The sequence below is a fragment of the Charadrius vociferus genome, unplaced genomic scaffold, assembly GCF_000708025.1.
Source record: "Charadrius vociferus isolate BGI_N301 unplaced genomic scaffold, ASM70802v2 scaffold65, whole genome shotgun sequence".
In the NCBI taxonomy this organism is placed as follows: Eukaryota; Metazoa; Chordata; class Aves; order Charadriiformes; family Charadriidae; genus Charadrius; species Charadrius vociferus.
The window spans coordinates 4,835,097-4,848,100 of NW_009649293.1; the positions used below are offsets into that span (position 1 = coordinate 4,835,097).

General features: G+C 41.6%; 1 protein-coding gene across 1 annotated transcript; it reads left to right on the top strand.

Annotated features, from left to right (window-relative positions):
• Positions 1-591: 591 nt before the first annotated feature.
• Positions 592-1,569, top strand: MC2R (melanocortin 2 receptor (adrenocorticotropic hormone)). Its single transcript, XM_009889082.1, is given in 1 exon segment — positions 592-1,569. A coding segment is annotated over 1 exon segment (978 nt).
• Positions 1,570-13,004: the final 11,435 nt, after the last annotated feature.

The window sequence follows — 13,004 nt, forward strand, 5'->3', positions numbered from 1 at the left end:
AACAGTGTGGTGGTAAACACGTTACTGTCCTGGACAACAGTTTATCTTGGCACTGGTCTCATTTGTGTCTAATAATACTGCAAATCTTGTGAGAAATGCCAGACTTTCTCAAAGCAAACAGCTGGGCCAGTGAAGATCGCCAAACTCTTGAAGTCTGTCAGATCAGTTCCAGTAAACGTGGAATGCTCATTGGTAAAGAAAACTACATATATTTTTTAAAACTGCTTTGAAGTTGGAAGAGAATTTACACTTTGTTTTCCTCTAAGGTTCAGTGAAGCCTGGAGGAGCTCTTATTTTATCCAAACAAAGTTTGCCTCTCTCTCATGATGATAGATGTTCGTTCCATTGCAATAGGTGATATTTCAAATGTCTATTTTTGCCATATCTTTGTGGTAAATTTCTTCTTGATATTTATGTTTCTACATGTTTTATTGTAGGAGAAAATCAAAACATTTCAATTAAGTCTTAAAATTGCTCCAGATGAGGGAGAAAACATCCATCAAAAGAAGAATGGTCTGACTGACAGGTCAGCTTTAGAATAAGGCCAAGCCTGAGAAACGACAATCCAGATTCTTTCCACGGTCAGAAGAAATGAGCACTGAGAGACCTTCCAACCTAATCAAACACCCAGGGCAGACAAGCATTCCTTCCCTCGAAAATATAAGTGATTTCTCCTTAAATGTCACTGACTGCACCCAGGTCGTGGTGCCAGAGGAAGTTTTTTTCACTGTTGCTGCTGCTGGAATACTGGAAAACCTGCTTGTTCTTATTGCTGTCATTAGAAATAAGAATTTGCACTTGCCCATGTACTTCTTCATTTGCAGTTTAGCCATTTCAGACATGTTAGGTAGCCTGTACAAAACTCTGGAGAACATCTTTATCATCTTGTGCAAAATGGGGTACCTGACACGTCGCGGGGACTTTGAGAAAAAGCTGGATGATGCCATGGATTCCATGTTCATTCTGTCTTTGCTGGGGTCGATTTTCAGCTTGTTAGCTATTGCAGCAGACAGATACATCACTATCTTTTACGCTTTGCGGTACCATAATATCATGACACTAAGAAGGGCCTTGGTTATTTTGGCAATCATTTGGACATTCTGTGCTGGCAGTAGCATTGCCATTGCCCTCTTCTCCTATGAAGCAGCAACAGTCATTCCCTTCACCATCCTGTTCCCTTTAATGATGTTTTTCATACTGTGCCTCTATGTCCATATGTTCCTCCTGGCTCGATCTCATGCTAAAAAGATCGCCTCACTGCCAACCAGCACAGTCCACCAGAGAACTAACATGAAAGGAGCCATTACACTGACTATTTTCCTTGGAGTTTTCCTTTGCTGTTGGGCCCCCTTTGTTCTTCACATCCTGTTAGCAAGGTTTTGCCCACATAACCCCTACTGTGCCTGCTACATGTCCATTTTCCATGTGAATGGGACGCTCATAATGTGCAATGCGATCATCGATCCTATGATTTTTGCATTCCGAAGCCCAGAATTACGGAGTACATTTAAGAAGATGTTCTGCTGTGCCAGGTCGAACTGGCACTGGTAAGCACTTCATGAAAAATGAAGATTGTAGAAGCACACCTACGGGGTGCTGCGCAACATCAGTTTGCAGCATTAAAAATACTGATAATTATGCCCAAAGTAATACTATGCTTGTACGATACTGCCAGTGATTTTCAAATGGCCACCAAAGAATGCATAAAACTAAGTATGCACACGAATCTTTGCTAACAAGACCTCCAGAAATATTACTGATTAAGCTAATTCTGCTGACAATTTTCATGCAAGTAAAAAAAATAACTGTATCTCAACTGTATTTTGTCATTTCAGAAAACTTCAAATATAAATCTTCTTCAGCAAGTATTACATTACCCCAGGGATGAGTTTATGCCAACTCATTTTTATGTCAGTAATTTCAATTCAGGGTGTATACTACTTTAAAATTCTGTTGTTTAAATTGCAATGAAATGAACACTGGTTTCTAAACTGCACATTTATATAAAAGTTTATGATTTAGTAGAAACTATGGACAACAATAATTGTATTTTCCTGGAAAAGTGGCTGTTCTTTAACATCTAGTCTCCTTAATCATGCAATTAGTGTTCTCTAAGTTTCAAAAATAATTTTTGGAGTGTGAGTCCAAGAGAGAAACATATTTTGATTTAAAAGCTATTTTTAGCAACTGAGGAGGTTTTTCCAACATAAAGTTGTTGTGGCAGCAGAGACAGGTTTTGAATTTTAAAACCCTAAAGCCAGGTCTGGACTAGCAAAGGGAATTGCTAGGCTTGCTAGCTCCCCATTAGAAGTTGCTGGGACAGTTTGATTTAATAAAATAAGAAGCTTCACAGACAGTAAAAGAACTGCGATTCGGCCATGACTTTCTAAACATGCCACAACAAAGAATTAAAAAAATAAAATACCAGAGAAAAAAATTCGAAGACCTCCACAGAAGTCAGTCACCTGGATAAGGAATCAGCTAGCTGGTCTGGAAGGATGCTACAAATCAGTTTGTAATATACAAAATCCTAGTGAGAAAATTTTGAATTGTCCCTGCCAAAATAATACAAAACTCACAAAACTTTAAGGCAAAATAGTTTTCAACAGCAAAACATCCCGAAGCAGTCTGGAGCATATGGTGAGGAATTAACCTCACAATTATTCAGTGGAGTTGTTCAGCTGTGCCAGAGAGAGAATATTTAGTAAGAGACAACCATGAAACTGAGAAAACCAAGGCATGGCTAGAACAAGAAGGAGAGGAAAAGATAAAATTAGAATTCATAGACAAATAGGATAACTTACTCTGATAGAACACTAAGAAAAACAGGACTTTCAAGATATATGGAATATGGACCAAACCATACATATTCAGGTAGATTTAGGCTTACAGATAAAGCTATAAGGAAGGTACAATAAACCTGAAAGCCGCTATAGAACTTAGCAAAGAAAATAAATGAGAAAAGAGATATTAAAATGAAAAATTTTCAAACCTATATATTTATTACCAAAAAAAAAGTTTATCTATAAAATGGAAGTTCAGAAGGGAGTTCAGATATAATCACACATTTTATGTTAATAAGAATTTTTTCTTTTCCATCAAAAGTGGAACAAATGTAAAGTTGCACAGCAAGAAATGACTGTTAGAACTGAAAAGAAAAAAGAACAAAAAAAGAAAAAATTGTACAACATTAAAGTCAAGGCAAAACAAAAGACCTACAGTACCATAATACCCTGTGCACACAGCTGATGAGCTTCAAAATGATAAAAAAATTGGACAGAAAATTGTGATTTAGGCAGCCCTTATGTTAACACTGCACATGTGAAATATCTACTAAATGCACCTTCCCTCAAAACTTTGTTTTCCATCCGCTTTCCTAAAACAGACATAGTTAAGAGAGCTAAGTAGCCTCCACCATGTTAGAGGTCACTGCATCTTGTAAGGAAGTGCACTCTAGCTCTACAGATGCAAAGTCTCCATGTACAGACTGAGCGCTCCAAATGTAAATTTTAATAAAAAAATATGTAAAATAAAAAATTAACCTCATACTTCTAAATATGGAGAAGTAATCATTAAAGAAAACACTATACATTTAGCACTGCAAAGAGGAACGTTCAAGACAGACTCATGGCAAAATCCAAAATTCAGCCATAAAACCTATCATTTAAATTCTGTATAAAGCCCTTTGCAAAGGACTCCTTGTCTTGTGGAGACACTGACAGTTAGGGTGAGGAGAGACACAAATGTGAGTGCTCAGGCTGGAGGTGGGCAAGGCCATCACTACAGCAGGCCTCAGATGGGGCCACCAGCTACTGCTTTCTTCTGCCACACCAGCATGTGGCAGCTCAGGGTACTAGTCCTGAGACAAGCGTGGCTTGACCTGAAGGAAATGGGGCAACTTGAACCTGGCTGCCTTCAGCCCTCTTCTGACTGCCCTCACCTACACAAGACTGTCAGGAACCAGCCGATGCCAACCTTCCTCGCAGCATCCCCAGGTCCAGGGGAAAGAGGAGGAGGAGCAGGTGCTCACAGACCCTAGGAGCCAGAGCCCAGCTTTGCCTGCACTGCCAGCACTTTGCTTTGCAACAAGAACCTGGGTTCCTACCTCACCATGAAGCCTGACCCCAGGCCATGCCAAGGGGAGAGTGGCCAGAGGCAAAGGCATTGGACAAGGCACCATTACCACCCTCATCCCAGACATCCAGCCTGACTTATGGGTTTCCCCACTGCCCTGCCTATGCTGCAGCCTCAAGAAATGGCTGGGAGTAGTGGCACTCTACTGCCATGGTCCCAGACCTACACCAGGGGCCCTCAGACAGCCTGTGTGGGACACAAACTGCCCACCAAGCAGATGAGCTCACTCCCTCCTTTTCTTTACCCATGCCTCAGCCTCACCTTTAACCTAAGACCCTAAGGGAACCTGAGATAATTTAAGATACAACGTCCATCCCACAAGCACACCTTTGATCCTCTTCCTTTTGGCCCTTCTTCAAGGACAGAGCACACTGTCCTCCATTAACCCAGCATCTGTCCCCTCTTTCCCAGGCTGTCCCACTGTCTCTCCCAGCACCATCCCCAAGCCTCCAGCCACCATTTACCTTCAAAACACAGAGCAGCCATGGTTACGTAGGTTATGGCCCAGTGACTTTTTTTTTTCCATCTATCTTGTTAAAACAAGGAGTCAACACTTAGCCAGCAAATTTTTGGCAGGTTTTATCCCACATCGTTTTCTTTGACTTGAAAGTATTTCTGCAGTTACTGACATTAGATCTCAGATTGCCATGAGATCCAAGCACTGTACAGAACAGGTTCCCACCTGATGTTACCAGGAATTAACTGTCTATTCTTTGTAGCCTACCTGGTCTTGTCTGTGGATACACTCAGAACAACATCCCAAAGCATTTGTTCATGTCATGATGCCTGAGCAACACCTAAACTTATGGTTTGAGGTTACATCTTTAAACGGGTGGTAGAAACTTGATGGCTGTTAGTTAGACTCTATGTCTAGAACACAGACAGCAGCAAGATTGAGAAAAAGCTGCTACATAAGAGGATCTAAGACAAAGCACAGAGATAGCAAGGTTGTAAATTATGAGAACTGTCTGTTGTTCTCCATTTTTAATATGTTCAGGACAACAGAACTTGCCATGTTCTCTGTGTAAATTTTTAAGAAATGCAGATCCTACACATTTGCAATACAGCTGAAATCTGTATCACAATATTAGATCTCAAGCTGAGCCTAAGGGTTATGTAAAAGAGTAAATACAAAATTCAAAAGACACATATAAAAACTGGGTTTTTTTTCACTTTGCACTAGTTACAATTAAATGGAGCATTCTTTTGAAAATATTTCCTTTCTGGGGAAGCAGATTCAGGAAGAGCACAAAATATTCCTAAATAAAAAAGATTCCAGGAAGACTTTCTTTTTTAAGTCTGCCAGCATTTGTTGCGTGTCAGTAGATGGGTAAATCTCCACACGTTACCTCCTAATTGGCTGTAAATTTGGCTTGCATTTTAGCTGTTGTGCAGTCTCCAAGCAAGTACTGATGTCTCCATATATTTCCCTATGTTGACCTTTGAACAGATTCTTTAAGCCATGATTTGTGAAGCTTTCACTGTATTGTAATGAAGTCACTCCTGAAACTCTACGCTGATATATTAATGTATAACAGTGAACACTTTTCTCAGATTTTGGGACTTCTGTTCATCTGCCCAGCTTTAAATTACAAGGGTTTGGGAGGCAGAACTGTACCTTAACTTTAGGAGAAATGAGTTCATCTTGGATCCTACCAGAAGCTAATAAGCCTGGAAGGAAAAATCCAGTCCCTTGAAAATCACAAGCAATGCTACAATCAATGTTTCATTTGGAAGGGCCCACAGAACTTCACATGCCTGTGGCAACAAAACATTTCCTAGTCACTTACTGCAAAACCAAAGAAGAAAAGCTCCTCCTCTGTTTCTGTTGTTTTGAACTGAACCTCATGTTCAGGAACAAAGTGAACAAATCTGATAAAAGCACACAGGGGAATTAATTCCACTGAAACAGTCAGTATGCCAGTGAGGGACAGGCTTGCAGAGCAGTTTGATTTTGTTCACAAAATAGCAAGACAAATATAGTTTATTTGTGAAAAAAATATAGTTTAGGGTTTATTTATGTGAGGAAAAATCTTGTTTCCATGAAACAGGAAAACGGTTTCAGGTTGACCAGAGAAGTTGTTGAGGCCCCATCCCTGGAGGTGTTCAAGGCCAGGCTGGATGTGGCCTTGGGCAACCTGGTCTAGTGGGACGTGTCCCTGCCCACGGCAGGGGGGGTGGAACTCGATGGTCTTCAAGGTCCCTTCCAACCTAAACCATTCTATGATTCTATGAATTATGCTTCTGGACAAGTCTTTCAGAAAAATAGGTATCTTGGACTCCTATTAGCTGAAAAAAAAATTCAGTTTTCAAATAATATTTAAGTAACTGGAAAAGAAGTTTGACTTGAAGCACTGAGCACCATCAAAGGCAAGCAATACTTATTGATAATATTTTTTTATAATATGAACTGAGGCAAAGGTTAGCCTTCTCTTTTTAAAAATTTCAAGCAAGATACTTCATATAGTGTCAGCTAAAATTACAGGCAAGGAAAACAATAAAAGGATCTTAACATACCTATTTATTGTGAGACTTAATGTTGCTTATAATAGTACTGAATTACAATTACTTCTACAACCTTATAGATTTGGTTGATTTTGGGGATTTTTTTGGGCTTTGAAGGCTTGGAACTTTCAGTACTTTTGTTTCAGTATTTAACATCTACATTTCAAGCCAATAAATTTTTTAAAAAATCTTTTCTAGTCAGATTTGAACTAAACTCTTCAAATGATACACTTACTCAAACATAATATATTCCCCAAGTAGGCACAGGATCTATTTTTTAATTCTCTCGAGGTAATTACAGCAGATGGCCATCTATGAAGATATCATGTGTTCATCATTTGATAGCACTTTGATACAGGTTTGTTTGAAGTGTCACTTTTACAGAAGACACAATGCTGTTGTGTGCTTCTGGTTCAAAGAGGATCACTTGCAGTACAATTCTGGAGAAATGACTGTGACCATTTAAGAAAACTTCTCATGTCAATTTGAAAGCAGTTTTCTTATGTCTGCAAATCCCCTCAAATTACTGCTATAACACAAAGATCATACTGTTGAACTGTCACACATAGTCTAATGAGTAACCATTAGCTATCAAGTAATGGATAATCCCAGCTGGAGTAGAAATGCCTAATGTGTAATTAAAATTATTTATGCTTTCCATAATTATTTTTTTTTACATTAAGACCATGAGATGGGTTTGTTACTCCACATTCCATGGCTTCAGCAGCATCTTTTCACTGCCATTTATTACAACTGCAGTCCTTCAACAGTTACACCTAAACTTCATGTGAACTATCTGAGTAAAGGTAGAGCTAGTCAAAATCCATTTGCTACCGAGAGGAATTACTCCACCAGCAACTTGACACCCTCTGACAACCTCGCTGAGGATGGAGGAGATGGAGCACATGGCCTGGTTGGATACTTGTATTAACAACTCAGCTGTAGCAAGTCAGATGCATGATTTATGTGGATACCCAAGCAGCCCTCTTATAGGTATTGCTGTGTAGAAAGGTTTCCAGAACAAAAAGGCAGGATCCACTCTATGCAACTTTACAGGTCAACAACTTGTTTCAGTGTCGTGGCTCTGAGGCACCACCAGCTCTGCCTGTCCCTGCCCACCCTTGGGGCTTCCCCAACCCTGTTCATGGCCCAGGACCCCATTTGAGCCCTCCAGGGCCATCATAGAATCATTATGGCTGGAAAAGACCTTTAAGATCATCAAGTCCAACTGTTATCTACCTCTATCGAGCCCACTTCTAAACCATGTCCCTGAGCACCATATCTAGATGGCTTTTAAATACATCCAAGGATGGCAATTCAACCACTTCCCTGGGCAGCCTGGTCTAGTCTTTGATAACCCTTTCAGTGTACAAGTTTTTCCTAATGTCTAACCTAAACCTCCCTTAGCACAACTTGACACCATTTCCTCTTGTCCTGTCAGTTGTAACTTGTGAGAAGAGACCAATGCCCACCTCTCTACAATCTCCATTCAGGTAGTTGTAGAGAGCAATAAGGTCTCCTCTCAGTCTCCTTTTCTCCAGACTAAACAACCCCAGTTCCCTCAGCCGCTCCTCATATGACTTATTCTCAAGACCTTTCACCAGCTTCGTTGCCCTTCTCTGGACCCTCTCCAGCACCCCAGTGTCCTTCTTATACTGCAGCACCCAAAATTGAACACAGTACTCAAGGTGTGGCCTTACCAGTGCCGAGTACAGTGGGACAATCAACCCCTGCCTCAGCGATGCTACAGCAGGACTGGTCTCCAGCTCCCCACAGCCCTGCTCTGTCCAACCATGGGCCCCCCAAGCCAGGCCCACCCGCAGGCCCATGTCCTGGCCCAGCCTGGGACCACCCCCAGGGAGGTGCCCCGATGTCCAGGGCCAGGGCTGCCCTGCTCCTCTCTGGGGCGGTGGGATGAGCCCTGGCTGCCAGACCTTGCCCTGATGGACCCCAGAGGAGCCCCATGGCCACCGGCCCCGGCAGTGCCCTGACTTTAAGCTGTTAGTTGCAAACAAGCAATTAAGAGCCACTTTCACAGAGTCTGAAACCACACAGGCGCTTCTGTGGCATAGCATGAGAGCATTCAACTCTGCAGGGAGTTTTGGTGTCAGTGTAACACTGTGTAGTTTAATACAGTCTCTAAAGCCAGCAAGAAATATCTTCAGCTCCTTTAAAATCCTATCACGTAAGTTATTCTGGCTAATTGTCCCTTCCTGACAATTTAAATTTGGTCTTAGTATTTGGTGGCATTGAAAGTCTAGGGTAGGTCTCTTCCAATTTAAAACTAGCTTCCCAGTCCCAGGGACTCCTGCAGTGACTCACTTTCAAAATTAATTGATATTATCCACCATGTTAAATATGCATTTGAGCTTTCACTTGAATTTTAAAGAATGATTACAGAGTCTGCTTCACTGATGTACCGTTTCAGTCTTACAGTCTACAGCCTTACATTTTCATCTACTTGAGAAATGAAACCACAGCCAAGCAATTTGGGTAATCACATCATCTGGTGTGACAGCTAAATCTGTCTTAACTACCAGTCTGTGCAACGAGGGGAAAAGGAAAAGAGAAAAAAGGGCTTCAGCCTGTCACGGAGGGGCCCATGTCAGAGGGCACGCCAAGAGGAACTGATGGAGGCCTTAGGTCTCTCGTCTGTGCTTAGCTTCCTCTCAGATCATGGCAGAGCCTTGGAAAGAGGGGGGAATTTGGATAAAAGGCGGCTGCTGGCTCCAGGATGAGCAGGCTGATGAAAAGAGCACAGCTTGCAAGCGAGAGCTGGCTGGTTAATAAGGGGTTGAGACTGGCAGCGTTCCCCATTAGAGGAGCTGGCACTAGGGGTTGTTAGAAGTCTGGGAACAGGCCCAAGGAAAAGGGCCCCTGAAGAATAATCATTTTTAAAATAACGGTGTTAAATGAACTAAATCCATTGTTCGGCCTTTTTCTATACATAGGGGTCTTTACTGAAGGCTTTGGGTGGCTCAGGACAATCAGGGGCGTGAGAAAGCTCATTGCGCAGAGGGGTCCCTGGTCTCCCAGGCTGGAAACATTACCAGTGAAGACAGGGAGGGTCAGGCTAGGAGGAAAGAGGGCAGGAAAGAAAGAAGTCATTTATAGGATTGGGTAGGACAGCATGGAAGTAAGCAAAACAGAGAAAGTAATGGGTGGAGAGGATATACTACTCATCTTGCGCTGCTGGAAAGAAGGGTGCAAACTTGAAAGAGAAGCAGAAATTAAGAAAGTAACATTCAAGGTCAGATGAAGCAAAGGAATGTTGAGAGAAGTGCGAAAGGAGCGGAGATGACCGGAAGACAGCTTTTGTTCTTGAGCTGCGATAACAACCAATAACTGTTTCTTTTTTCAACCACATTTTCTGTTCAGTATTGATGTATCAGGTGCAGGTGCCCAGGTGCTGGCAGTGGAGGGAACCTACAGGGGTGGCCTTTGTGAGGAGAAGCCGGGGCTGCCCCAAGCCAGACACAGCCGATTCCAGTCAGCTCCAACCAACCCACCGCAGAGCATGGCTGAGCCCCTTAGACAAGGTGGTGGCACCTCTGTGAAAGTGTCCTTAAGAAAGAGTAAAAATGCTGCGCAGCAGCTATTAGAGAAGAGTAGGGGAAAAAATGTGACAGAAACAGCCCTGTAGACACTAAGGTGAGAGAAGAAGGAGGGTGAGGGGGTGCTCCAGGCGCTGGGGCAAAGACTCCCCTGCAGCCAGTAGAGACAACTATGGTGAAGCAGGTATTTCCCTGCAGCCCTTGGAGATGATCACGCCAAAGCAACTATTCACACTGTAGTCCATGGAAGACCCCACGCTGGAGCAGGTGGAACTGCAACCTGTGGAGAGCTCATGCTGGAGCAAGTTTACACTGAAGGGCTGCACCCCATGGAGGAGCAGAAAAAAAGTGTGAGAATGAAGGAGCAGCAGAGAGGAACTACTGTGGACTGACCACAACCCTCATTCCCCATCCTGCTGTGGGACAGAGGAGGACATAGACGAGTCAGGAACGAAGAAATGAAGTTGAGCCTGGGAAGAAGGGGAGGGTGGGAGGAAGGTCATTTTAGTTTTGTCTTTGTTTCTTACCATCCTACTCTGTTTTAATTGACAATAAATTAATTTTTGAGTCTATTTTGCCTATGACAGTAACTGGTGAACAATCTACCTGTCTGTATCTTGACCCACAAGCTTTTTTCATCTTATTTTCTCCCCCTGTGTTGTTGAGGTGGGGGAGTGAGAAAGCAGCTGGGTGGGCATCTGGCAGCCAGCCAAGGTCAACCCACCACAATCAATTAATCTTACAAATTAGGATAAACAGTTCTAGTCTAGTGATCAGATGCAGTAGGACTGCAAGAACGGACAAACCACAGATGAAGGAAATGGCTTGCAGTAGACTAGTTTAGTGAACTTGCACTAGCTTTCTTAGAGATCCCAACCTGAAGCATCCTTAAGTGCTCTTACACTGACAGGAAAATGCTGACTTAGGCAAATGCTAACCAACAAATAAACCAGAGATAATAATGTTAAACTGGGGTTTGTGCATAAGCCTTGGACATGCTTACCTGGATCCTTTTACACTGGAATAAACTAAGAAAATCTCTTATTCCAGCTAATGAGAGTAAACTTTGCAGGTATACATGGCTTTGTGTGCTGAGTACCATCTGCCAGCTTTCTGCCATCATATGGTGAAAACTGGGTGAAAACTCTTCTGTTAAAAGGCAATCTAATTTAAACAGAGAGGTGACAATAAAATGGTTTCAGAACTTAGCACTATTGCCTTGATAGTGCCAAATAAAGTCTGAACACTCAAGAATAATATTTTATATTGAAAATGCAGAGCAGTAGCTTTTTATAACAGAATATTCCATGACGGCTGCTCAGGAGTGTTCTCAAGATGGTCCACATATTTACTGTTTATTTAACTGTTGTTCAGGCTTGAACCCTGTAATCTTTCTTGGAAACAACGTCAGTCTCTGCCTGTCAAAGGCAAGATTTTCTGACAATACTCAAGAAAGATATAGAGAGGAGGCAGAACTGACGCCTGTGAAGCCATTATTTCTGTTTGACATATTAGTGCCAGAGCTACAGTACTACATGGCAAAAAGAGCACTTGCCTCAGAAATCCCAGTGAAGAGGTGGCTAATAGGAAAAAAAAGTATCTTGAGCACCATCAGCCATGACTGCTGCCAAGGAGGAAGGACGTCAGTGGTGGCAGCAGCTGGAAGGAGTGTCTGATGCCTGGAAGGAACGGAGAAGCTGTTGCTATGTGATTCACCCAGAACTCTTCTCAATGTCATGCCACAAAAGAATTGAAATATTCTTACATATCTTCACAGACATACAGATAGATATACTTTTTTTATATTCCTTTCTTCAAAAAGCTTCTCTCAACTCCATCACACAGGCATGGTGTCTCAGTCCTGCATCCATTTGATTTAGTGACCAAAGAAGCCTTAAAGTGCATTTTCTGTGTTATCTCTTTGGATATTTGTAAATAAAGTGATACTGTATCTCAAGGAAGGAATTCAAAACAGGTCCTGAAGAATCTGTAATGTAAACAAGGGTTATGTTTGTGTTTGATGGCTTAATTATTAATTTATTTTTTATTTCCTTCCCCATGCCTTTCAAAATTATTCACTTTCTTGTGTAAATCATCATCATAAAATTGTCTGCCATGATCCTGGTCCTTGTTAATGTATCACGTCTGGGTGTCAGTCATATTAGAATCAGATTAAGTGTGGTGCTTCTGGTATTTCAAAAATAAACTTATAATTTCAAATTTAAAACTTACTGCACGTTCATTTGAAATTCATATGTTGAGGTTTCAAAAAATATTTCATGCATTATATCTGCAAAATGCTTTATATCCATTCCATAACTAAGTACTTCAAAGTGTACTTTACTCAGCTGATTGTCCTCCCAGCAACTGTCATGACCATAAAATTTACCTTAAATGACTAAAATTACCTAACGTAATATCTGTAGTAACATTCAGTAGTCTATTCAAATTTTATTTGTAATAGAAGATGTGAATAAAAGGCAGTACTGTGAAGAAAATATTTTAGGACTAAACAAAATGAAGGACTTTGGTGCAATTTGCTGCCTAAAACACAAACATCTACAGTTGTTTCTGTTTTCTTTGCAAGCAAATGCAGACAAGCTCAGTGGCACAAGCAACCCCCAGGAAATGGGAGACCAAGATTCACATTCTTCTTACACAGAGAGAATCCAAAACCCCACCTATAGCCTTTCTAAAGAAACTGTTGGGCCACAGGGGTTTATGCAGGTAGAAAAATTTCCAGTTGCTTTTCCTCTAAGATGTTCCTGGTGTTGAAACTGTGCAGTGAAGGAATCAGCATTCACTGTAGCA